This window comes from Babylonia areolata, chromosome 31, assembly GCF_041734735.1.
Source record: "Babylonia areolata isolate BAREFJ2019XMU chromosome 31, ASM4173473v1, whole genome shotgun sequence".
Lineage (NCBI taxonomy): Eukaryota > Metazoa > Mollusca > Gastropoda > Neogastropoda > Buccinidae > Babylonia > Babylonia areolata.
The window spans coordinates 16,526,818-16,551,654 of record NC_134906.1 but is presented as its reverse complement, the minus strand read 5'-3'; the positions used below and the strand labels follow the sequence as shown (position 1 = coordinate 16,551,654).

General features: G+C 44.0%; 1 protein-coding gene across 1 annotated transcript in view; it reads left to right on the top strand.

The window, feature by feature from the left end:
* LOC143276251 (potassium channel subfamily T member 2-like) overlaps positions 1-24,837 on the top strand; it is a 288,909-nt gene that overhangs the window by 249,193 nt on the left and 14,879 nt on the right. The window contains exons 24-25 of the mRNA XM_076580729.1: positions 19,411-19,542; positions 20,123-20,212. Coding sequence (XP_076436844.1) covers positions 19,411-19,542; positions 20,123-20,212 — 222 coding nt within the window. The remainder of the gene's footprint in view (positions 1-19,410; positions 19,543-20,122; positions 20,213-24,837) is intronic.

The following is a 24,837-nucleotide window of genomic DNA, read 5'->3' as shown; positions in this document are numbered from 1 at the left end:
CTGTGAGTGCGCAGATGGCTGAATAGTCCAATCTGCGCACGAAATGTTCGCTGACAGTTGGGGCAGACAAGAACAGGCATATCATTGTCAGGGAGCTTGTTTGCCCGTGACTTTCTGGCCTGCCTCTTCTGAACAGCTGCAGCAGTCCTGTTGGCCTCGCACAACTTGGCACCTTTGTGCACAGCAGTGCGCCATTTGTCACGGTCCGCTGCAGATTCCTCCCAGGAGTCAGGGTTGATATCAAACGCTTTCAGAGAGACTTTCAGAGTATCTCTGAAGCGCTTCTTCTGACCTCCGTGTGATCTCTTCCCTTGTTGCAGCTCGCCATAGAAGAGCCTTTTGGGCAGCCGATGGTCTGGCATGCGCGCCACGTGTCCAGCCCAGCGAAGCTGGGACTGCATCAGGATGGTGAAGATGCTGGGAAGGGTGGCTTTTGCAAGCACCTCCGTGTCTGGGGTCCTGTCTTGCCACTTGATGTTCAGTAGCTTCCTTAGGCATGTTGTGTGGAAGTGGTTCAGCTTCTTGGCATGTCGTTGGTACACTGTCCAAGTTTCGCAGGCGTACAGTAGTGTGGGGAGAACTACTGCTCTGTACACCTTTAGTTTGGTCTCAAGACCAATGCCTCTTCTGTTCCAGACATTTGCATAGAGTCTACCAAAAGTTGCGCTTGCTCTTGCAATCCTGACGTTCACTTCATCGTCAATGGTCGCATTTTGTGACAATGTGCTGCCAAGGTATGTGAACCGCTCCACCACACTGAGTCTCTGACCGTTGACTGTGATGTTGGGCTCAACGTGGGGTTTCCCTGGGGCTGGCTGATAGAGAACTTCAGTTTTCCTCGTGCTGATGGTAAGGCCAAAGTTCCTGCTGGCAGTGGCAAATTTGTCCACGCTGAGTTGCATGTCAGCTTCAGATCCAGCGTTGAGGGCACAATCATCAGCAAACAAAAAGTCTCTGATGATGTCTGTCATGACCTTCGTTTTTGCTTGAAGCCTTCTGAGGTTAAACAGCTTGCCATCTGTTCGGTACTTTAGGCCAATTCCAACATCGCCATCTCTGAAGGCATCAGTAAGCATTGCAGAGAACATGAGGCTGAACAGTGTTGGAGCCAGGACGCAGCCTTGCTTGACACCATTTGTGACAGGAAAAGCAGCAGATGTTTCACCATTGTCCTGGACTCGAGCCTGCATGCCTTCATGGAATTGGCTGACCAAGGAAATAAATTTCCGAGGGCATCCGTACTTGGCCATGATCTTCCACAGTCCCTCTCTACTCACGGTGTCGAAGGCTTTAGTGAGGTCAACATAGGTGGAGAACAGAGCAGCATTTTGCTCCTGACATTTCTCTTGCAGCTGCCTTGCAGCAAACACCATGTCGGTGGTTCCGCGCTCTTTCCGGAATCCACATTGGCTCTCAGGCAAATGACCTTGGTCAAGGTGTGCTGTGAGGCGGTTTAGTAAGATCCTGGCAAGTATCTTGCCTGCGATAGAGAGCAAGGAAATGCCCCGATGGTTATCACAGGCTTGCCGGTTCCCCTTTCGCTTGTACAGGTGAATGATAGATGCATCTTTGAAATCCTGGGGGATCGTCTCTTCTTTCCACATGAGTGAGTACAGCTGATGGAGTTTCTCAGTCAGCACAGTGCCTCCATCCTTGTAGACCTCTGCTGGTATGGAGTCTGAGCCAGGTGCTTTGCCACTGGATAGCAGACGGATTGCTTTCTGGGTCTCAAGAAGTGTTGGCGGATCGTCCAGTGCTTCGTTGACGGGGACTTGTGGGAGCCGGTCTATGGCTTCATCATTTATGGAGGAAGGGCGATTTAAGACACTGTTGAAGTGCTCAGCCCAGCGTTTGAGAATTTTCTCCTTCTCGGTGATCAAGGTATTCCCATCTGCACTGAGGAGGGGGGATGATCCTGAGGATGTGGGACCGTAGACTTCTTTTAAGGCATCATAGAACCTCTTCATATCGTGCCTGTCAGCATATCCCTGGATCTCATCGGCTTTGTCGCTCAACCACTTATCCTGCATCTGACGTAACTTTTGCTGAACAGTCCTGCGGATGGCATTGTACGCATCCTTTTTTGATGTGGACTTTGGGTTGCTCAGGTGGGCTTGATGCAGACAGCGTTTCTCATCCAGAAGCTGCTTGATTTCCTCACAGTTTTCATCAAACCAGTCTTTGTGCTTTCTGGTCATGGGTCCCAGGGTCTCTGAAGCTGTACTATAGATCATCTCGCGCAGGGTCCTCCAGTCAGACTCCACATTCTGGTTGTCCAGAGAGGCGGATTCCAGACGATCTTCCAGCAGCTCCACAAAGGTCTGTTTGATGGTGATGTTTTTCAGCTGAGCAATGTTGAGCCGTTTTGGAGCCTTCTGGCCTTGGGGGCGTCTCTTGGGCTGGATTCGAATATTCAGCTTCGAGACTACAAGGCGATGGTCTGTCCAACACTCGGCGCCGCACATGGTCTTTGTCACACGTACATCTTGCCTATCCCTGTTCCTGACGATGACGTAATCGATGAGATGCCAATGCTTTGAGCGAGGGTGCATCCATGACGTCCTGTTACGGGTAGGGAGGCAGAAAACTGTGTTGGTTATCAGCAGTTCGTGCTCTGCACAGGTCTGAAGCAAAAGCAATCCATTTGGGTTACAGTGGCCCACACCATGCTTTCCAATCACTCCATCCCAGGAGATGTAGTCAGAGCCAACTCTAGCATTGAAGTCCCCAAGAATGATGAGCTTGTCTGCTTTAGGGATAGCAGCAATGACAGAGTGAAGGTCCTCGTAGAACTTCGCCTTCACTTCATCCGGGTTGGTCATGGTTGGGGCGTAGGCACTGACAATGGTGAGGTGCTTCTGGCCAGATGCCAGTGGGAGTTTCATGGTCATAAGCCTATCGTTGACTCCCTTTGGGATTCCTGCTAGCTTGCTGACAAGTGCTGTTTTTACTGCAAAACCAACGCCAGCCTCACGTCGCTCTTCGCTTCCTCGTCCACTCCAGAAGAAGGTGTAACCAGATCCCCGTTCACAGAGCTCACCTTCGCCTGCAAGCCGAGTCTCACTCAAGGCTGCGATGTCGATGTTGTATCTGGCGAGTTCGGATGCAACTAGTGCCGTTCTCCTTTGGGGTCTGTCCACGTTATCTCTGTCCAGGAGAGTCCTTATGTTCCAAGCACCAATGGTGAGAGGAACGATCCTTGTTTTTTTCTTTTCTTTCTCTTTGTTTCGACCGCTGATGTAGGGTCCCCGCCAGCCGCGGTATGCTGGCCAGGGCGATATGGAGCAGGCAATTTTTAGGGCACCTTTTCTAGCCCCTTCCTCATGCCAGGGAGGTGAGCAGTGCATTCCTAAAGAGGGCTGCTCAGACGCTCAGACGGCTGCCGAGCTCCATCGCTGCTCCTGTCGATGAAGAACGACCCTATGGCCTGAACCGCCTGCGTGCAGGTCTGCGGCTGCGACTGCCAGTGTACCCACACCTGTCGTTTCGTCGCTCGCCTGTCGCCACAGGACTTGGGGGTGATGAAATGATGAAGGATGAAAGGTCAGTATGGATGACTGATGACTTGCGCGATGAGTTTGTTTAAAGTGAAGAGGAGTTGCGCAACGTCGACCTCACTCTCTCGTCCGGGTCCACCAATTTCCAGTGGCAAGACTAAGTCGAGACAACTGGAGGATGAGCACGGATGCAGTGGATGACCAAGATATCCTTTCGGTGTCTCATCTTGCTCTCTGCACTCCACAGTGCGTTGCTGTATCCGCCTTCCTCTCCGTTGAACCGTTAGGTTTCTTCCGCAGATTCTACCGGATCCAGACTTCGCATGCATGGGTAGACACACCCCGGGGGCCAACTGTGTGTGGCATGCACACAGCACGGTGGAGCTAGATGGCCGTCGGTGGCTCTCCTGAGCCGACGCCCTTTTATGGATCTCGTTTTTAATTCCATAAGGGTGTCTAGCCACCCGCCTCACCAGTCCCGGAAGGGAGTGGTGAGAGTGCCGGTTTAGTCGCCGGCAATCCGACCCTGAACAGGTTGTACTGGATTTCAGGTTACCAGTAGCAGATCTAGTGACCTGACCTGACCTGAACAGTACAGTGCGGTCAAGCTGCATGATACATCTTTCAAATCTGACACAGTCACTCAGTCAACCTCAGTCCTTGCTATCGAAAATGAACTCAATCAGACATCATCCACTGGCCCACAAACACGCAGCAAAGCTAAATGCAGACAGACACAACTTACAGAAGCATTTAAAAGCACCCCTAGGAAAGCAGATGGTATGATTAGTACTGATACCTAGGGATTCGGCCGTGTCCATGTCTTTGAAAACAGTGCTAAAACATCACTTAGTTTTGTCATTTACAATGTTGAAGGACTTACTTGTGTATATGACCCATGTGTTCGATCTTACTTACACAATTTTGATTTCATCTTTCTTTCCAAAATATTCTCAAAAAATTTTCTATTCCCAGATTATAATGTCTTTGTTTCGCCTCCTGTCAGACTGACAAATGCTTTCACAGCAAGATTGTCGGGGGGTGTGGCTATGCTTGTAAGAAAACAACTCAAGACTGTGACTTCTATGATTTACACAGAATATGATAATTGTATTGTACTAAAAATATCCAAACAAATTGCAGGTTTGGCGACAGACTGTCTTTTACTTGCAATGTATTTGCCTCCATCTCAGAGCATGTACTACAAAGAAACTGAGATATACAATGGTATATCCTTGCTTGAGCAGTGTTTGCTTGACGTCTTTGAAGTCGCTGGTGACCTTCCTGTCATTGTATGTGGTGATTTAAATGCAAGGACTGGTGGAAAAAACGGTAGAGATCTTCAGTATTTTGACAATGACCTTGATATAGCCAGTGTTGACAGTATTCATGCACGCGCCTCAAAAGATGTTAGTATTAACGACTTTGGTCAATATTTACTGAATGTTTGTGACCAGTTTAATTTAGTTATAATGAATGGTCTATTGCCTGGTGATGGATTAGGAGAATTTACTTATATAGCTCATAATGGAGCAAGCATTATCGATTACTTTATCATGTCTAGAAGTATCATGGACCGTGCCGTTAGTATTCATGTTTCTTCCAGGATAGAATCTAAACATATGCCTGTAGAGTTGAAAATCAAATTAACTAAACAAACTTTAACCATTGCGAGACCAAAAAGGCAAACGGTACAAAAGTATGTTTGGAACATTGACAAAGCAAGCAAATTTTCATCTGAGTTTTACTCAGACAAAGTTTCAGAACTTATGAGAAGTGCATTTAATCTAATTGAAATTGATATTAATGGTGCTTTAGTTAAGTTTAATGAAGCCATGCATAAAGCTGGTTCTTCCATGCTTAAACAGGTCACAATAGGCGAAAGAAATAATAGTTCGTGGTTTGATGGTGAATGTTTTGCAAAACGACGTGCTTTACGACAAACCCTAAGGAAATGCAGAACATCAAATCAAACAGTAGCACATGCAGATGAGAAAAGAGTAGCATACATGGAACAAAGAAAAGAATATAAGAAATTTCTGAAGGAGAAATATAACAAACACAAAGAGCATGCTCTTGACACACTTTTATCAAGTTCCAAAGATCCCAACACATTCTGGAGAACTGTTAGATTATTAACAAAGAAAGAGTACATATGGTATGATCACTTCAAAAATCTGTTTTCTTCGGATGTAAACGATCAAGATACACCTGACGAAAACGAGCCTGATTCACAGATTAATGATCATCACTCAATGACACATGAAATTCTTGACTGTGACATTACAGAAGACGAAGTGCGAAATGCCCTAACAACACTAAAGAATAATAAGGCACCTGGACCTGACGGTTTGATAAATGAATTCTTCAAGTATTCTAATCCCCTTATTGTGACATTTCTTACAAAATACTTCAACAAACTTTTTGAGGCAGGAACTTTTCCAGACAAGTGGACAGAATCTGTAATACAAACAGTGCACAAGAAAGGTGATATTAATTGCCCCGACAATTATAGAGGAATTTCTCTGTTAAATGTGTGCAGTAAGATATACAGCTACATCTTGAATAAACGTCTCACTACATGGGCTGACGACAATAAAATTATAAATGAAGCTCAAGCAGGATTTCGCAAAAATTATAGTACTACTGATCACATATTTACTCTGCTAGGTCTGGTACAAAAGCAACTCCTTAACCACTGTAAGCTTTATGTTGCGTTTATTGATTTTAAAAAAGCCTTCGATTTAGCAGATAGAAACCAACTTTGGAGGGTCCTCAAGCAAAATGGTGTAACAGGGAGAATGTATAAAGCAATTAAAAGTATATACAATGTCGTTAAAGCAAGAGTAAGAGTTGGCAATGACCTAACTGACTATTTTTTCTGCCCTCTTGGTGTAAAACAAGGGGAAATATGTAGTCCAATTTTATTCTCCTTTCTGATAAATGAGCTAGCTGATGACATTCAAACATTCGGTAAACATGGCATCAGATTGTCTCCTGAGGACATTTTGGAAATCCTTATATTGTTATTTGCAGATGATGTTATCCTCTTATCATACACCGTAACTGGCCTTCAGCAACAACTGAATATCTTGAGGGACACTGCTAAAAACCTTGGTCTCTTTGTAAATTTTGACAAATCTAAGATAGTTATATTCAGAAATGGTGGTTATGTTTCATCAAAAGAGAAATGGCTTTATGATGGCCAAAAGCTAGAGATTTTTAACTGCTATAAATATCCTGGTATTATATTTTCAACAGGTCTCACTTTCTCATATGCGTTAGAAGACATGGCTGTACTACTTAGAGTTCACTGTCCTTTGAGAGGCAGACAGTGACGTACCACTCAGAGTTCATCAAAGGCAGACAGTGACGTACTACTTAGAGTTCACTGTCCTTTGAGAGGCGGACAGTGACGTACCACTCAGAGTTCATCAAAGGCAGACAGTGACGTACTACTTAGAGTTCACTGTCCTTTGAGAGGCGGACAGTGACGTACCACTCAGAGTGCACTGTCCTTTCTTGGAGGGGTACAGTTGCAACATGGCCTAATGTTGGACAGAATCATGAAACCTTTTGTTTGGAATGACTCTTGGAACGACGGAATTTTGCAGGTGCACTTTGATCCGGAAAGACCAAAACGGCTGATTATTGTTTTATTTCTGGATCGTACTGGTACATCCTTGTTTCATCCCCTGTTACGATGTCCCAAACACGATCTGAACGTCCGCCATAACACTTTTGCAACATGTTGGTACACCATTCAAGCCTACCCTGTTTCTGCTCTTCTGTCATGTCGTGAGGTACCTAACGGGCATAATACTTCCTTACATGGAGATGTTTATGAAGGATGGTGCTAATGCTCCATGATGAAATCTTCTTCTTCTTTATTTCATGGTTATCTTTGATCATAGACCTCACCTGGGCCACATTCTGGTCGGTTATCACTTGTACAGGTCGGCCACAACGGTCATCATCTTTTAGGGTAGGTCTTCCACGTCGAAACTGCGTGTACCACCCAAAGACTGGTCTGTAATGGTGCTTTCTTCGCAAAAACAGTCCAACAAACTTTGGAAGCATTGCTGATAACTCTTTCCCTGGGGAAAGTCATGCGGCATTGTAGCTCGAAAATCCCGCTGACTCAACTCAATTTCAGCCCCAGGGGACCGTCACCCTTACCTGACATTTTGCCTTCCTGAACACAAACGGTTTTATGTAGCAGAATGAAATTTTTACTTTTTACCTATTCCGACATTGCTGTATATTATGCCATAATAGTTATTATTGTGACTCAATAGTTCTTCCCTGTTGCATCACTTATTGAAGGGCTCTCGTAGCTCTCTCTCTTTCTCGTTCATATAATTTGTTCCACTATATTTGTGAACTGATTACTACTACAGTATGTATCTATCTTATATTGCTAGATAGAATCTGGATAAAGTAGCAGCGCTGTATTTCTAAAAGGATTATGTTTGTCCAGCAGTGGGAGATGGGCATACGGCAATGAAAGATTACTGTCGGGAATGTTTGTCAGTTTCTTTTATTTTATTTGTCAGCAATACACACACACACACACACACACACACACACACACATTCTCACAGATATTGAATAATGGTGGTGTGTGTCCACCGAGATCGATGATGACCATCGTTGTCATCCAGCTGGGGGATGGGGGAAGGGTGGTGGTGGTGGTGGTGTGGTGTGGGGGGGTGCTCATAAGTCTATCTGTGAATGCGCAGATGGCTGAATAGTCCAGTCTGCGCACGAAATGTTCGCTGACAGTTGGGGCAGACAAAGACAGGCATATCATTGTCAGGGAGCTTGTTTGCCCGTGACTTTCTGGCATGCCTCTTCTGAACAGCTGCAGCAGTCCTGTTGGCCTCGCACAACTTGGCGCCTTTGTGCACAGCAGCGCGCCATTTGTCACGGTCAATTGCAGATTCCTCCCAGGAGACAGGGTTGATGTCAAACGCTTTCAGAGAGACTTTCAGAGTATCTCTGAAGCGCTTCTTCTGGCTTCCGTGTGATCTCTTCCCTTGTTGCAGCTCGCCATAGAAGAGCCTTTTGGGCAGCCGATGGTCTGGCATGCGCGCCACGTGTCCAGCCCAGCGAAGCTGGGACTGCATCAGGATGGTGAAGATGCTGGTAAGGGTGGCTTTTGCAAGCACCTCCGTGTCTGGGGTCGTGTCTTGCCACTTGATGTTCAGTAGCTTCCTGAGGCAAGTATCCACAGCTCTCTTCATCAGTGAAATACAGGCCTGCAGTAGGTTTTCTTGGTGACACTTGGAAACGTTGACCCATTCAATCAAGCAGTCAAACAGTCAAAAAATGAACGCGTTCCAGACTCTCAAAATGACGTCAATCAACCAAGACATAGTACCACTAAGTGCCTATGTGAAAAAGAAAAACACAAAGAAAAGTCCCTAAAATGCTCAGACTGCAGTAGAAAAATTCATTACACATCCACTGAGCTGCCACCATACCAAGTGTGCATTTTCGCCAGAACACAAAGAAAATATACTTGCAAAATATGTGCTCAATCACTATTCGATGAAAATATAGAAGAAGAAATGACCGCACAAAAACACGATTCTGACTTCAACGAAGATCGTGAAAAAGCACGGCCGTCAGAAACTAGCGATGATGCTTTATATGGACTGGTAGAAATACAGTCAAAAAACGGAAAGCATTCTTCAGAACCTTGAATTGTCTATCGTAAACCTGACTGCACAGCTGCAAAAAATCAGAGGAGACGTCATGACCCAAATCGTGCACATGCTGCAACCAAAATTCAGTGAAAAAAATGTTAAAGAAATGGGCGTTCAAACAGACATACATCAAACAGAAACACCATCAACTCTGGGTCAAACGTTCAGTGCAGTGGTATCTACACATACCTCATTCATGGCCCAGGCGACCCCAAGCACAAAACCACAAAAAAGAAATCTCAAATGAAGGTAGTCAAAACATCAAACACCAGCAGTCTGACCACAGCTCGTCAGACACCGAAAGTGACGTCTCCAGCACAAGAAGCGAAGATACACATCGCTCAGATGACGGACAACTACCTCACCTTCTTATCGTCAGTGACTCAGTACTTGGAGGTGTTGACCCAGAACGCCTCGCCAAATCATGTTGTTTCACAGTTACAAAGAAAAAAGCAACAAAAATCGATGACATTACTGAAACGAAACAAAACGATGAAAACGACCCTGACGTTATCGTCATACATGTTGGTATCAACAACCTGAGAACAACCTCCGGAAGGAAAGCAAGCAAAAGAATGACGAAAAGCGTCTCAAAACTGCAAAATCAATTAAAAAATTCAGAAATTGTCATCAGTCATATCATCCAAACATCGGATGAAACCCTGGAAGGAAAAAAAGAAGTGTATAATGTGATGGTGTTTGCCAGCCTGAAACAAAAGAAAGTGACCTTCCTTCGACATGACAACGTGAAAGACAAAACAAACATCATGCGCGATGAAATACACCCAGACGAAAGAGGTTCAGGAATATTAGCTGGTAACACTGGACGCCATGTTCATAACATCGTATGGAAACAGAGAAAAACACGACATGAACGACGTGACATCAAGACAAAAACAAGTAGCCACACCTATGACCTGGGAGACGCCGTGAAAAGTGCCTCTGACTACAGACAGATGAGAGGAACATACAGAAATATTAACAAAACACGGAACCAAAGAAAAACACATCACAGTGAGAACCATCTGACCTGTCACCGAGGTAACAAAAGATATGCCCTGGAACGGTTTCGTCACTCAAACCGCAGCAAAACGGAAAATTTCCATTTCAGGAAACCTGACCAAGAAAATATGAAACGCGTTTTGCTGAAGAAAAATACTCGTACCAAAATCGCAAAAATAACAACGATTTTGAAGACCAGCAAATGTACCATGATGATGCTCGGAGATACGGCAAGACAGGCTACCGACACTCAGAATCTCCACTTGACAACGTCCCCATGAACTCTTACCGGAACAGACGATTCACTCATCGACATCACCACACTGATCAGCAAAATGAAAAGCGACACCGACAACATGCCGATATCTACGGAAGTATGGACAGTCACAACAGACATAACCAAGATCCACAAAGATTCATTTTTAATCAAAATGCAGACCAGGAAAACGACGTCAGAGGAATCAGCTACGACCATGACCACAGAAAATGGCAACGAATGACACATTACAACCGAAAAAAACTGGGATGTAAGTCATGGCGACAAATACAATGACAGTGATGTTGGCCAATGGTACTAACGCCAGCTTCCTGAACAATGTGGAAAATATTTGATATTTATGTACGTCTTTGAACAATGAATGATACTTTAAAGATAATCTCATGGAATTTTAAAGGTTTCAAAGAAACAATTGATGGTCAAAAGATAAATAAATTAGAAGAAAAAAATGTTCTTGATATTCTCTCAAAGTATGATATTGTTGGGTTTTTTTAGAGGAAACTCATCTGGATAGAGAGTCAGCAAGTGATATACACTTTCCAGACTTTGCACCCGGAATGCACTATTGTCGACCAAAACATTTAAAACCACAGAAAAAATCAGGGGGCATATCAATTTACATTAAGAATGACATAAGAAGACTAGTTAAAATTTTACCACAAAACAATAGTGATATTGTTTGGTTAAAGATACGCGCCGAAGATAGAAACACATGCATTGGCTGTGGACCATCGCACTCGTCATTTGGTAAAAATTACACAAACAGAAAATGGGACAGAGTAGAATCTGACCTCGTCAGTTTATCAGCTCAAGGAAATGTAATCTTATGTGGAGACTTTAATGCTATGAGCGGTATATTACCTAATTTCATCCAAATGGATGGAGATAACAATATGTATTCACTACCTGATGATTATGTGTTCCACCCTGTCACATATAGGTGCTCACTGGATCGCACTGTCCACAAGAATGGGAGAAAACTTAGTTCTATTTGTATAGACACCAACATATGCATTCTCAATGGCAAAACACTCGGAGATTTACAAGGTCGATATACGTGCTTTACATCAAAGGGAAGTAGTGTGGTTGATTACTTTCTCTGTTCTCAAAATATTTTACAAGATGTTATTGAAATTAAGTGCATGATATTACTCCCTACTCAGATCACTGCCCCTTGTCATTGAAGATCAATCATCCTATCCACAAAGAAACTGGCCATGTGTTACGAAATAAATTACATGTTTCTATAGAAGAAGGAGTTAGTCATGTTAACAACCCCTTTCAGGATATTACTTTTTCTTGGGATGAAATTCTAAAATGAAACTTAGGATAATCCTAGTATCAACCAGAAATGAAAAAACGATTAGACTATATTAATGATATTTTAAATATTCAACTTTCTAATAGTACCAGTACATATTCTATGATAAATATAGTCATAGATGAATTCACACAAATATTGCAAGAGGCAGCAAAAAAATGTCTTACATGCAGAATTAAAAAGTCTAGGAAGATAAGGCGACATAACAAAAAATGGTTTGGCAAGGAATGTGTTATGTACAACGCAAAGAATTTGAAATCAATTCTAAATGCTTTAAACAGACACCCTTTTAACAAAAATCTACATCAGAAATACTTTTATAAGAGAAAACCTTATAATAAAAATTAATGATTAAGAAAAAAAGGAGAATGTATAAATCAAAACTAGCTGGCTCGCTAAACAAAGATCTAGCCTATGATCCAAATACATTGTGGAAAAAATTGAAACAGCTAAAAACAATGGAAACGCATCAAAACACACAATCCCTGTCAGTTTACCCACTTACATGAACTTATTGGAAATAAAGTTGGTGTGGATGATGAAAACCAAAATATCAGTGATAATGGGATGAAAAACGGTTTTAACGATGTGAATTGTAATAACACTTGTTTAGATAATGATATATCTGACACAGAAGTAATACAAGCGTACCAAAAATTAAAGAACAACAAATCACCGGGCATAGACGGCATCAGAAAGCTGTTTTACCAGACTTACTTCCCACAATCAAATCAGTACTTAATTACATTCTAAAAACTGGATGTTATCCGGATTTGTGGAAAAATGGGATATCTATCCCAATTCATAAAGAGGGCGATAAATCAAACCCAAATAACTACAGAGGAATAACTAGCAATTGTTCTTTAAGCAATCTACTTTGCCTAATCCTCAACAGCAGATTAAATGATTATTTAGAATCAAACAATTTACTTGCAAAAGAACAAGCTGGATTTAGAAAAGATTATGATGCTTACCACTCATGCGGATAAAAAGGTTAAATCGGGGCAGTGAATTCATATCCACTGTGTCTTGGACTCGGACGTGGAATGCAGGGCCCAGTCCTCTCAGTCCACCGTTTAAATCTTCCCCAACCAAAGTCCGGTATCCAGTATGTGTGGTTCGTCCGTCAGGATCGACGAGGACCATCTAGTCATCCTGGGGGTGGGTGGGTTGGGCTCTGTGGGTGCGCAGATGACTGGTCAGGCCAATTCGCGCCCGGAAGGTTCTGACGCAGTGTGGACAGGGGATGGTAGCGGCTGTCAGGGACTTGCTGGCCCTGCTTTTCCTGGCCTGTCTGCGTTGCTCTGCTGCAGCGATTCTGTTGGCCTCACAGGATTTGTCGCCTTTGTGGACAGCTGAACGCCACTTTTGTCTGTCCATTGCATTCAGCTCCCATGTGTCGTGGCTGATGTTGAAGGCCTTCAGAGAAGCTTTCAGAGTGTCTTTGAAGCGCTTCTTTTGGCCTCCATGGGAGCGCTTGCCATGTTGGAGTTCGCCGTACAGCAGTTTCTTGGGAGCCGGTGGTCTGGCATGCGAAGTACATGGCCTGCATCAAGATGGTGTAGACGCTGGGCAAGTTTTCACGAGTGAGCACCTCTGTGTCAGGGATCTTCTCTTGCCACTTTATGCCGAGAAGTTTTCTGAGGCTGGTGGTGTGGAAGTGGTTCAGCTTTTTGGCGTGGCGTTTGTAGACCGTCCATGATTCAGATCCATAGAGCAGTGTGGTGAGAACTGTGGCCTTGTATACTTCGAGCTTCGTCTCCAGGGTGATGCCTCTCCTGTTCCAAACGTTCTTATGCAGTCTGCCGAAGGCAGCGATGGCTTTGGCGAGTCTGGCATTCACCTCGTCGTCGATGACAACGGTGCGAGAGAGTGTACTGCCCAGGTATGTGAACTTGTCCACCGCGTTCAGTCGTTGCCCGTTGATGAAGATGTTTGGTTCAACGTAAGGCTTTCCTGGAGCTGGCTGGTGCATCACCTCAGTCTTCTTTGTGCTGATTGTGAGGCCAAAGTTGTCACAGGCAGCAGAGAACTTGTCGACGCTGTGTTGCATGTCAGCTTCGGAGGCAGCGTTGAGAGCGCAGTCATCAGCAAACAGGAAGTCGTTGACGGTGTCTGTCCTCACCTTGGTTTTTGCTTTAAGCCTCCTGAGGTTGAAGCGTGAGCCATCTGTGCGGTACCTTATGCCAGTGCCTACGTCAGCGTCTCTGAAGGCATCTGTCAGCATGGCTGAAAACATGAGACTGAACAGGATGGGGGCAAGAACACACCCTTACTTGACTCCGTTGGAGACAGGGAATGGTTCTGAAGTCTCTCCGTTGTCTTGGACTCAGGCCAACATCCCATCGTGTAGTTGCCGTATGATGGTGATGAACTTTCTGGGACATCCGTACTTCGCCATGATTCTCCAAAGGCCATCTCTGCTAACAGTATCGAAGGCCTTGGTCAGATCGACATAGGTGGAGTAAAGGTCGGCGTTCTGTTCCTGACACTTCTCCTGGAGCTGCCTGGCAGCAAACACCATGTCGATAGTCCCGCGTTCTTTCCGGAAGCCACACTGGCTCTCTGGTAGGAGACCTTGCTCAAGGTGCGCGGATATTTCACAATGGTTGTCACAGGCCTGACGATTTTGCGCTTGTACAGGTGTATGATGGAAGCGTCTTTAAAGTCCTGTGGAACTGCCTCATGCTGCCAGATGAGCTGGAACAGCTGATGAAGCTTCTCAGTCAGCGCCATACCACCTTCTTTGTAGACCTCAGCTGGAATGGAGTCTGAGCCAGGGGCTTTGCCACTGGATAGCAGACGGATAGTTTTCTGGGTCTCCTCCAAAGTTGGAATGGCATCCAACGACTCACTGACTGGCACCTGGGGGAGTCGGTCGATGGCTTCATCATTGATGGTGGAGGGGCGGTTCAGTACGCTGTCAAAGTGTTCAGCCCATCTCTCAAGGATCCCGTCCTTGTCAGTGATCAGGGTAGAACCATCAGCACTGAGGAGTGGAGCAGATCCGGAGGTGGTGGGACCGTAGACTTCTTTCAGGCCGTTATAGAAGTTCTTCATGTCGTTCCTGTCTGCAAAGCCCTGGATCTCATCAGCTTTGATGCTTAACCAGCAATCCTGCATCTGCCGCAGCTTCAGCTGGATGGTGCTGCGTGCGCTCTTCAGTATGTCTTTCTTTGACTGTGACTTGGGATCTTCAATGTGGGTTCTATAGGCTTGGCATTTGTCTTCCAGCAGCTGCTTGATCTCAGTGCAGTTCCAATCAAACCAGTCTTTGTGCTTCCTAGCAGAAGGCCCAAGGCACTCGATGGCAGTGTTGTACACCGTCTCATGCAGTGCGCCCCATGCTGCCTCCACATTCTGGTTGTCCAGCACGGTGGACTCAAGGCGTTCCTCCAGGGTGTCAACAAAGCTCTGCTTGATGTTGCCTAGCTCCAGCTTGTTGACATTCAGGCGTTTGGGTGCTTTCATGCCCTGAGGCCGTCTCTTGGGCTGGATGCGGAGGTTGAGTTTGGAGACGATAAGGCGGTGGTCTGTCCAGCACTCAGCTTCGCACATGGCCCTCGTGACTCGTACGTCCTGCCTGTCCCTCTTCCTGACAATGACAAAGTCGATGAGATGCCAATGCCCAGAGCGAGGATGCATCCATGACGTCCTGTTACGGATAGGGAGGCAGAAGATGGTGTTTGTGATAAGAAGGTCGTGCTCGGCACATGTCTGGAGAAGTAGTTGGCCATTGCTGTTACAGTTACCAACCCCATGCTTCCCAATCACGCCTTCCCAGGAGGTGCTGTCACAACCAACTCTCGCGTTAAAGTCACCAAGAATGATGAGCTTGTCTGCGTTGGGAACAGTGGTGATGACAGCGTTCAGGTCCTTGTAGAACTTGTCCTTGATCTCATCCGGGTTGGTCATGGTGGGCGCGTAGGCGCTGACAATGGTGGTAAACTTCTTCCCGTTGCATAAAGGGAGTTTCATCGTCATCAGGCGATCGTTCACTCCTTTCGGGGGGCTAGCCAGCTTGCCAACTAGGGTTGTCTTCACTGCAAAGCCAACTCCAGCCTCACGTCTCTCTTCAGGTCCGCGACCACTCCAAAAGAAGGTGTAGCCTGCGCCTCGCTCACAGAGTTCGCCTTCTTCTGCCAGTCTGGTCTCACTTAAGGCAGCGATGTCGATGTTGTACCTGGCTAGTTCACTCGCAGTGAGTGCTGTGCGTCTCTGTGGTCTGTCCGAGTCGCCTCTGTCCAGAAGCGTATGCACGTTCCATGTGGCAATGGTCAATGGGGTGCTCCTTGTTTTCTTCTTTCTTTCCTTTGTGTGTCGACCGCTTGAGTAGGGTCCCCGTCAGCCGCGGTATGCTGACTAGGGTGGTGTGGAGCAGGCAGTGTTTAGGGCACCTTTTCTAGCCCCTTCCTCATGCCATGGAGGTGAGCAGTGCTGTCCTGAAGAGGGTTTCTCAGTCGCTCAGGGGGCTGCCGATCTCCACCGCTGCTCCAGTCGGTGAAAAACGATCCTATGGCCTGAGCCGCCTGTGTGCAGGTGCGCGGCTACGACTGCCAGTGTACCCACACCTGTCGCTTCGTCGCTCGCCTGTCGCCACAGGGCTTGGGAAAAAAATGATGGTATGGGATGAAGGATGACTGATGACTTGCGCGATGACTTTGTTTATAGTGAGGAGGAGTTGCGCACGTCGACCTCACTCTCTTGTCCGAGACCGTCTGTATCCAGTGGCAAGACGAGGTCAAGACGACTGGAGATGGAAACGGATGCAGTGGATGACCAGGATGTCCTATGTGCCTCATCCTGCCCTCAGCACTCCACAGTGCTCTGCTGCAACCACCTTCCTCTCTGTTGAACCATGAAGGTTTCTTCCGCAGAGTCCGCCGGATCCAGTCTTCACATGCTTGGGTAGACAAGCCCTAACTCACCGAGGTTTTGAGACCCGTCGGCTACCCTCACCTAGTTTAGCCAACCTGTCAAAGCCGTTGCCGGGGGGTTGGGCGCTGCCGCATGCTAGCAGCTTCTAGGACCCATAGGTGAGAGCTGGGTGCCGGTGGGGACCAATAGAGGACGAACCACTCCCGGAAGAGCGTGACAACCCCCCCCCCCCCCCCCCCCCCCCCCCCCCCCCCCCCACCCCTCTAAGAGTACTACCCCTCCCGTGCACCCCCTAACCCCCAACTATCCAGTATAGAGAATGGAGAAACACAGACCCGGGGGACCTTAAGCCTGGACTGACATGGACATGCTCGTTGTTCAAACCTTTCAAATGTCTATCATGTACGGCTTGGTTATTTCTCAGAAGCTTCTGAATGGAAAATTTGTTGAGTTTTTGACTAGCGGTACGTGTGCTTTGTAATGTTTTATCGTGGATTTTCTGGAGTTGTATCATTTTTCAGAGACTATTACCTTTTATTTTCTGTTATCTTGTGCATCATCTCGTCGTTTTTTCTGATCATATAGTTCCATATAGGTATACATATATCCATTTATACTCAATACATGTGCAAGGACGAAGTAGTGTACGAAGAAGTGGAGTACGTCTGAGGGAAACATATCTCATATGTTTGCAAAACGAGAGCGAATAGCACACTAAACAAGACTTGTTTCATACACACTCATAATATGGATGCTACACATCAATAATTCCGTGAAATAGTTGCAAAAACAAAACAGATAAACAAAAACAAATATATTAATGAAATAATAATAATGAAATTCAAAACACAACAATGAGAACTAGAAAAGGGGCAAATAAGCAGACGGGATGGGGTTGTGGACAGAGGGACACACAGTGCTGGGAAAGGGAGAGGTCAGGTGGGAGATAGAAAGATAGAGAAAAAGAGAGAGGGAGGAGGGACGGTGTACAATTAGTAAGACATGTGAGAATTCTTTTCTTTTTTTTAAGAAGAAAAAAATGTGCATTGGCGTGACCAGACTAGACTTCGTTAGCTCATGTCCACTATGAGAACATATTCAATGCCTCAAAAACATTATCCTATGGCGTGAGATAAAGTGATTGACGCTTTTTTTTCAAATAGCTTGTATGGATTACCAGTGAATGGAAGCAAACAGTGTTATAAGTAAATTCATACGAAGTAGAGAGATACTTGTGCAGTTATGACAGTGGTGAACAACAAGTGCAGGAAAGTGACCAAACAACTATACTGCCATTTAAGTTTTTCGTTTGGAGGCAGGCATTAGAGGCATTAGACAGAGATGTATATATGTTTTTGGTTTGTTTCTGTTGTTATTGTTATATGGTGGGTGGGATTTGAATCTTTCGAAGACAGCAAAGGGGGTGAGGGGTATTTGAATCGTCTCTTTAGAACAGATACATTAATATGCCTGATATGATAAAAAAAATTTCATCCCCTGTGAAATCGTCAGATATCTGCATTTATACTGAACCATAATGATAAATGATCTAACTGAACACATCACATACAATTCAGTTGTGTTCTCAATCTCAGCAGAAAAAATCACATTCCATGGATTTCCAAAATCTGCCTGCGAATGTTATTTAAAATCGAAAGGAAATATAATGACGAAATGAGTATATTGTTAAAAACTAAATGCAGTAGTAACTATCATTTAAGTGTTGAATGATTATTGATCTTCGCACAATGTGATTGGTGGTCGAAACGGAAGCAATGGGGGTCAAAATGTGTGTACAGCATGAGTGGTCAGCTCAAGCTCGGACACTGACAGACAGAAGAACGAAGTGTTGTGTGGCAACTATTTGGATCAGGACAGAGATTATATGCACTACTGGCTGATCAAATGATCAAATGTAATAGTTGAGTATACTACATGGAATGATTTTATGTGATACATGGGGATAATATTTTGTATGATAGTCGTGTCCGACTATGACCATCAGAACAGCAGAGGAAGCAACTGCTGTCCCATCTATCTGGGCTAGAATTTGATTATAGTGGAGAGTGTCTTGCCCAAGTTACATCCCCACTCTCTCGGCCAAGAGGGTTTTAGGACTGTCGCTGTAGGGATGGTTCCTGAAGGCCAACTTGCCCCCAAGGCTGCTGCACATAGAGCCAGTGCAATATTGCCTGTCAGTTTGAGAGGCATAGTTATTCACAAAAGGCAATGCTGTAAATAACTTCCCATATAATGTACAAGTTAATACCGCCAGTCCCTCCCCCCCCCCCCCCCCACCCATCCCCCCCCCCCCCCCTGCTCCCTTCCCGCCCACCTGCACTAACACCTGAAGCCCATGCATGAGAGACGAAATACTGAAAAACAGGTGAGGCATGGTCGACCAGGTTCTGGATTTGTTATTGTGTTTCTTATACGTATACACATACTGGCTGACAGAGAGATGAGTAATTTTTTATTTACATTTTTATTGAAGAAAAAAGGACGCAATGAAGAAGAAACACAATTTTTTCAGGCTTTCGATCTTCTGTTTTCACATGTGTGTTTGTTTGAAAACTAGTTTGTTGTTGTTGTTTTTCTTTACAGTGTACTTTCTGTGTGTTGCCAGCCTGTGACTGAGGAGATATTGTACCCTTTTTACCGCTTTAAACTTGCTTCCTTTTCGAATAAAAGAGAATGTTCAAAAGTTGATTGTTATTTTTTCAGTTAAAAATTACCAAGGATGATTTGTGGATCAGAACATACGGCCGCCTGTACCAGAAGCTGTGTTCCACCACATGTCAGATACCCATCGGTCTCTACAGAACCCAGCTGCACTCCGGGTCGGAAGCAGCGCCGGTAAGTGGGCACCTGATAAAAGGTGAACGGCTTCTCACTCACGACGAAGCATGGTGCAGGTTTCGTCCAAATGTAGTTTGATTTTTGTGTGTGTCTTTTTGTTTCAGATGCTAAGAATACAGAAGACAGAGGCTACTGTTTCAAGTTCTTTCCATGATTTAGTTTTTCTTCAAATATTGGACCTTTTGCTATCAAGATGACTAGATTAGTTTGTAAATTACTCATTCTTTGAACATGGATTCCTTTTCTAGATATTTTTAGTTTCTCATCCATTGCTTTGAAGAAATACTAGAAATATGAAACGTTTGAAATTCTGTTGCAAGAACGTCCATCAGATTGTGATATATCTTTTCAGTAAGTGCCACACAGAACCTTATAAAATTTATGCTTGCACACAAGTCCTGTTTATCAGAAGATATTCTTTTGACGTGAGGCTTGTTGAGTCATCTTACAAGGAAGACTCAAAAGAGAAAATAATTTGAACAAAATATATTCTGTATGACAGTAATCAGTCAGATGTCTTTTCATGAAAATGATTATAACAGCATGTTGGCTGATGGTGTCCCGTTATTTCTAAAAGGTAGTGAAAAGTCCCAGCATAAGAAGAACTTTTACGCAACGTAGACGAGCATATCACGCTGCGGCCCAAATACAATCCCGCCTGAGTCGCGTGAGTAGATTTTATGCCGCATACTTTTTTCATAAACCTTTTTAATCCGAGTGCCTTCCTTTCATTGAGTTTTGAAACACAACCTTTGGTCATTTTGCAAACTGCCCTTTCCTTATGGCCCATGACAGCATGTCTTTTCTCCAGCTAACTGTTCTGACCTGCACTGCACTTAGAAACCACAGCCTCTCTGACTTGCATCTTCTGAGAGACTGCGCACTGAAAATTTAGTTTTAAAACAAAAGTCTCGTTTTTGATCTGGAATGCTACTATGACTTCTGTTTTTTTCTTAATGCATGCACATATACAGAAAAGAATCCTTTCCTCTAGTAACTACGTGCAATACTGGGAAATGTTGTGCATGTTGGCTCTTCCATTCTGTTGCTCAAAACACTTGTGGAATTTTGCTTATTCAAAGATAGTTGGCTGTAATGGAGATGAATGGTAGCGAACTTACAAGCCGTCGTGGTGAAATGGTTAGCGTCGCTAACCGATGCCCGTGAGTTCGAACTTACAGATGACTGCGACTGTGGCATGTTTTGGTCTTTGGCCAGCTTCTACCATTGCTATCAGATTGAAGACTGGGATCTCACAGCCATCCACTTCACGAATGCATCTTTTTGAGTTTTGCTCACAGTTTCGAACAAATAGTGCAGGTATCTCTGTATCTTTGGTCCTAGGTGATGGGGGAATATAATATGAAAGGAAACGTAACACTTTGCCATGCCATCTTGAATCTAAGTGGACACCCTCCATAGCAGCAGCATCCTCATTCTCATCTATCATCAAATATAAACATGTTATCCCAAATATCATAATTTCTGTGGCCTTTGGTGGTGGTGGTGGTGGTAGGAATTAGCAGCGGGGGGAGTAACGCCATTGAAACTGTGCAGACGGTGGGGTAGCAGAAACAAAACAGAAAAACAAGAAGCAAACTTGATCGATTTGCTCACCGAGTTTCCTTTGTGCACTCAGCGTGTATTTTTCCCGTCATGCACTTGAATAATGTAAACGAATTTATACTGCTGTAAAACTCACACTCACACATACGCACGGACTGCATGATCCAGAAACGGGCATGCCACCCTTGTTTCTGACCAAAACGGTGATGTCTGTTTATAACCAAAGAACTTAACATAATCAATTTGATAAGAAACTGTTATGAAAATTTTGACAGATGCCGATATAAACTGCAGTACAAAGTCCGGAGCAATGCTCATGTTAGGCAGTTCAATGTAACTGATAACATCACTGGAAATGGTCTGCTCTCAGGTCTGCGTCACAATGAAAATACTACCTTAAGGATATGAACACTGTCAGTCTGGCGAAACTTTAGTTTTTAGACTTCAGATGTTGAGAACACAAAAGTGAATCTTCTTCGTAAAGATCTGTTTCTCAACGTCAGTTATGGAGAGACCAGTGAATGGTGGAACTGTTAAATGTGAATTAAGAGTGTCAGTGTTTAACCACATAACTGTGAGCTTTAGTCCATACACGCACCACTCCACATGCTTTTGAAAAAGGCAGCAGATGCCTGACCTACGCATTAACCAGCGCGCTGGTCAGACCTCGAGAATTTTCCATGGACAATGTCGTGTCGTTTTCAGCAGTTTTGAGCTAATTTCATGACGCTTTGGAGCTGATTTAACTTGATTCCAAGATGGTATTGGGGCTGTAAAGTATAACTTTAGATAAGCTGAACTTGATAATGGCCTGTACTGGAAAACTGGCCAGGAACTGGCCCTTCTTCAGACCTGCGCTCTGCCTTCCCTTAATAGGGATGTCAGCAGTGGAATTCTTTTCCTGGATGTACAGACCACGTTTATTCCAAGGCTACTCACAAACACTTAGGGTGCTTTTAATTTTATTTGCCATTGGAAAGAATGTGTGATTTGCTTCCTTTTCTGGCGTGCTGAAAAAGCGGTAATGTTTGCTTTAAAGAAAGCAAGAAAGAAAATCACGTTTTTTCTTTGAATTTTTTAAAATATAAACAGGAAGTTTAGTATGTCAGCATTTCTATTTTTTCATCCCAATTACTGTTCATTCTGTTTGAATAACCCCCTTCTGTGTTTCTGACTAGCAATGTTCCTATTACACTGCAGGTGTCTATTTTGTTTTATCTATTCTATTCTATGTTATTTTGGTTGGGTTTGTGGCTTGTTGGTTTTTGTTTGTTTGTTTTTTTGTTGTGGTTTTTTGTTTGTTTGTTTGTTTGGGGTTTTTTGTTTGTTTTTGTTTTGTTTTTGCTTGTTTGTTTTTGTTTTTTCGGGTTTTTTTGTTTTTTTGTTTTTGTTGTTGTTGTTGTTGTTTGGGGTTGTTTTTTTTTGCTTCTTGCGTGAATACCTGACTCGGTGTACCATATGTATGTCCAGCTTTTTGTTGAAAAAAGTTCTGTGTGATAGCATTTGTCTTGCAGGAACGTCAGTATGTGTGTGTGTTTGTGTGAGTCTGTGTGTGTGTCTGCTTGCCAGTTTGTGTGTGTGTGTGTTTGTGTGTTTTTGTGTGTGTGCTACTTTCTTGGCGACTAAAACTGTATTTTATCAAATCTTGCTATTTTCAAAGAAACCTATTGGAGACTCAGGGAATGACAAGAAAGTCGATCATTCTGAGCAAGTGCATGAGAGAAATGTACTTTTTGCTTTTCTTTCGGGCGTACGCAAACACACACACGCACAAACACACACACACACACACACACACACACACACACACACACACACACACACACACAATGACAGTATGCACAATGTACGTGCAGATATTCATGCCCCACGCACGGACGCGCACGCACACACACACATTCACTCGCATGCAGCCACTCCAACCCACCAAACACTCACACACACACACACACACACACACACACACACACACACACACACACACACACACACGCATGCACAAACACACACGTTCACATGCATGCAACTACCCCAATCCACCACACACACACACACACACGCGCGCGCGCACGCGTTCTTTTTATGATTTGTCATAATGTTCGCATGTGACATGTGCCGTGACTGGTGAATGCAGCTAAGAGGTTGTGTGTGCTACGTTTTGGTGAAGTTTGGCATTTATTTTTGTGAAGCATGTTGCTTTGTTTATGAAAGTGTATTTTTGATTATTTATTTTAGTACATGCTTCATTCATTTCCTGTTTACCCCAAGGCTGTTCACGGCGGGTGACGTTTTGATTCTTTTTTTTTTCTTTCTTTTTTCCTCTCATGTATATGAATAGAATGTTGTCTTCATAAGACCAACAGTGAAATAGGAAATAGCACAAAATACAATGAAATACTGATTTTGAAGGTAATTTGATTGATTTACTGATCACACAGAATTCGGTTATATTAATTACATGGGATCTCATTCATCCTATAATGATGTAAAGGGGTGTGTAATAAAGGGTGCATGCTATTGAACAAGTCATAGAATGGCTACATCCAATATTGCTCTGTAGATAGTGGATGTATTATTTTACTGTTTTTATAGAATGGGTGCGTGTGTGTTTATATATATTTATGTGTGTGTGTGTGCGCGCGCGCGTGCGCGCGGACGTGCAAGCATGCACGTGGTTTCAGTTATTTGTATTTTGGTTATAGTCTACAGAAGACTATATAATTTCATTTACTAAGTAGCTGCCAACAATCCTGAATGCTTTTGAACTCTGTTTTCTTAACTCTTTTTCAGAATATGCTTGGTCATTTCAAACTTGGGCAGTCATTGTTGCCAATGTGAAATACGGTTACATAGCTATGAAGTGCTTTGACAGTTCAGTGATCTAACAGACGTTGTTAAAACAACATTGCGACATTGGCAGCACGGCTGACGAGAAAAACAAGGAAATTTTTCGATATTTAATGATTATAACCTGTAATGCCAAAAAGCCTTTTTTCCAGCACATTGCAAAAATGGACCTGAAGTAATGAATGTTTCAGCGTCCGGGGACTGCCCGGCGTGTTGTCACGCCCTTCCCATACCTTCTCTGCCCAGCTCCGTTAGGATTCAGTTTTCACCTCCACAGGTTGGCAGCTATTAATTAAACAGGCCCTTGTCCAACCAACAAGCTTTTTTGACAGTGCTAGAAATGTTTGTTTGAAAGTCGCCTTGCTGTGGATAGCCTTTTGCAGACCAAGTGTGTATGTGGTTTTGGGTTCTAACATTTGGTTGTCATTTATGTTGCCACGTAGAACCCTTCCATGGTGACTCGGGACCAATCGGCACTCAACTTAGCCTTTAGAAACTCCTTTGTGAGTAAATGCTTGTTGAGGCATTGGGCATGGCTCTGTCGATGTGAACATCGTTGTGCTTCCTTCTTTTCCCCTCACGTCTGTGGTGGTTTTGTAACATGGATCTGTGTTTGATGTTTTCTTACCATCTGTATGTCGATTACATATGTATTCTTACCATCTGTATGTTGATTACATATGTATTCTTACCATCTGCATGTTGATTACATATATATTCTTACCATCTGTATGTTGATTACATATGTATTCTTACCATCTGCATGTTGATTACATTCTCAGCGACTTTCACTTTTGAAGGGAAAGAGGAATGGACAATTACTGTGTGTATTTTTTATGATAAAAATGATGATGATAATGTTAATTTAGAAATGATAAT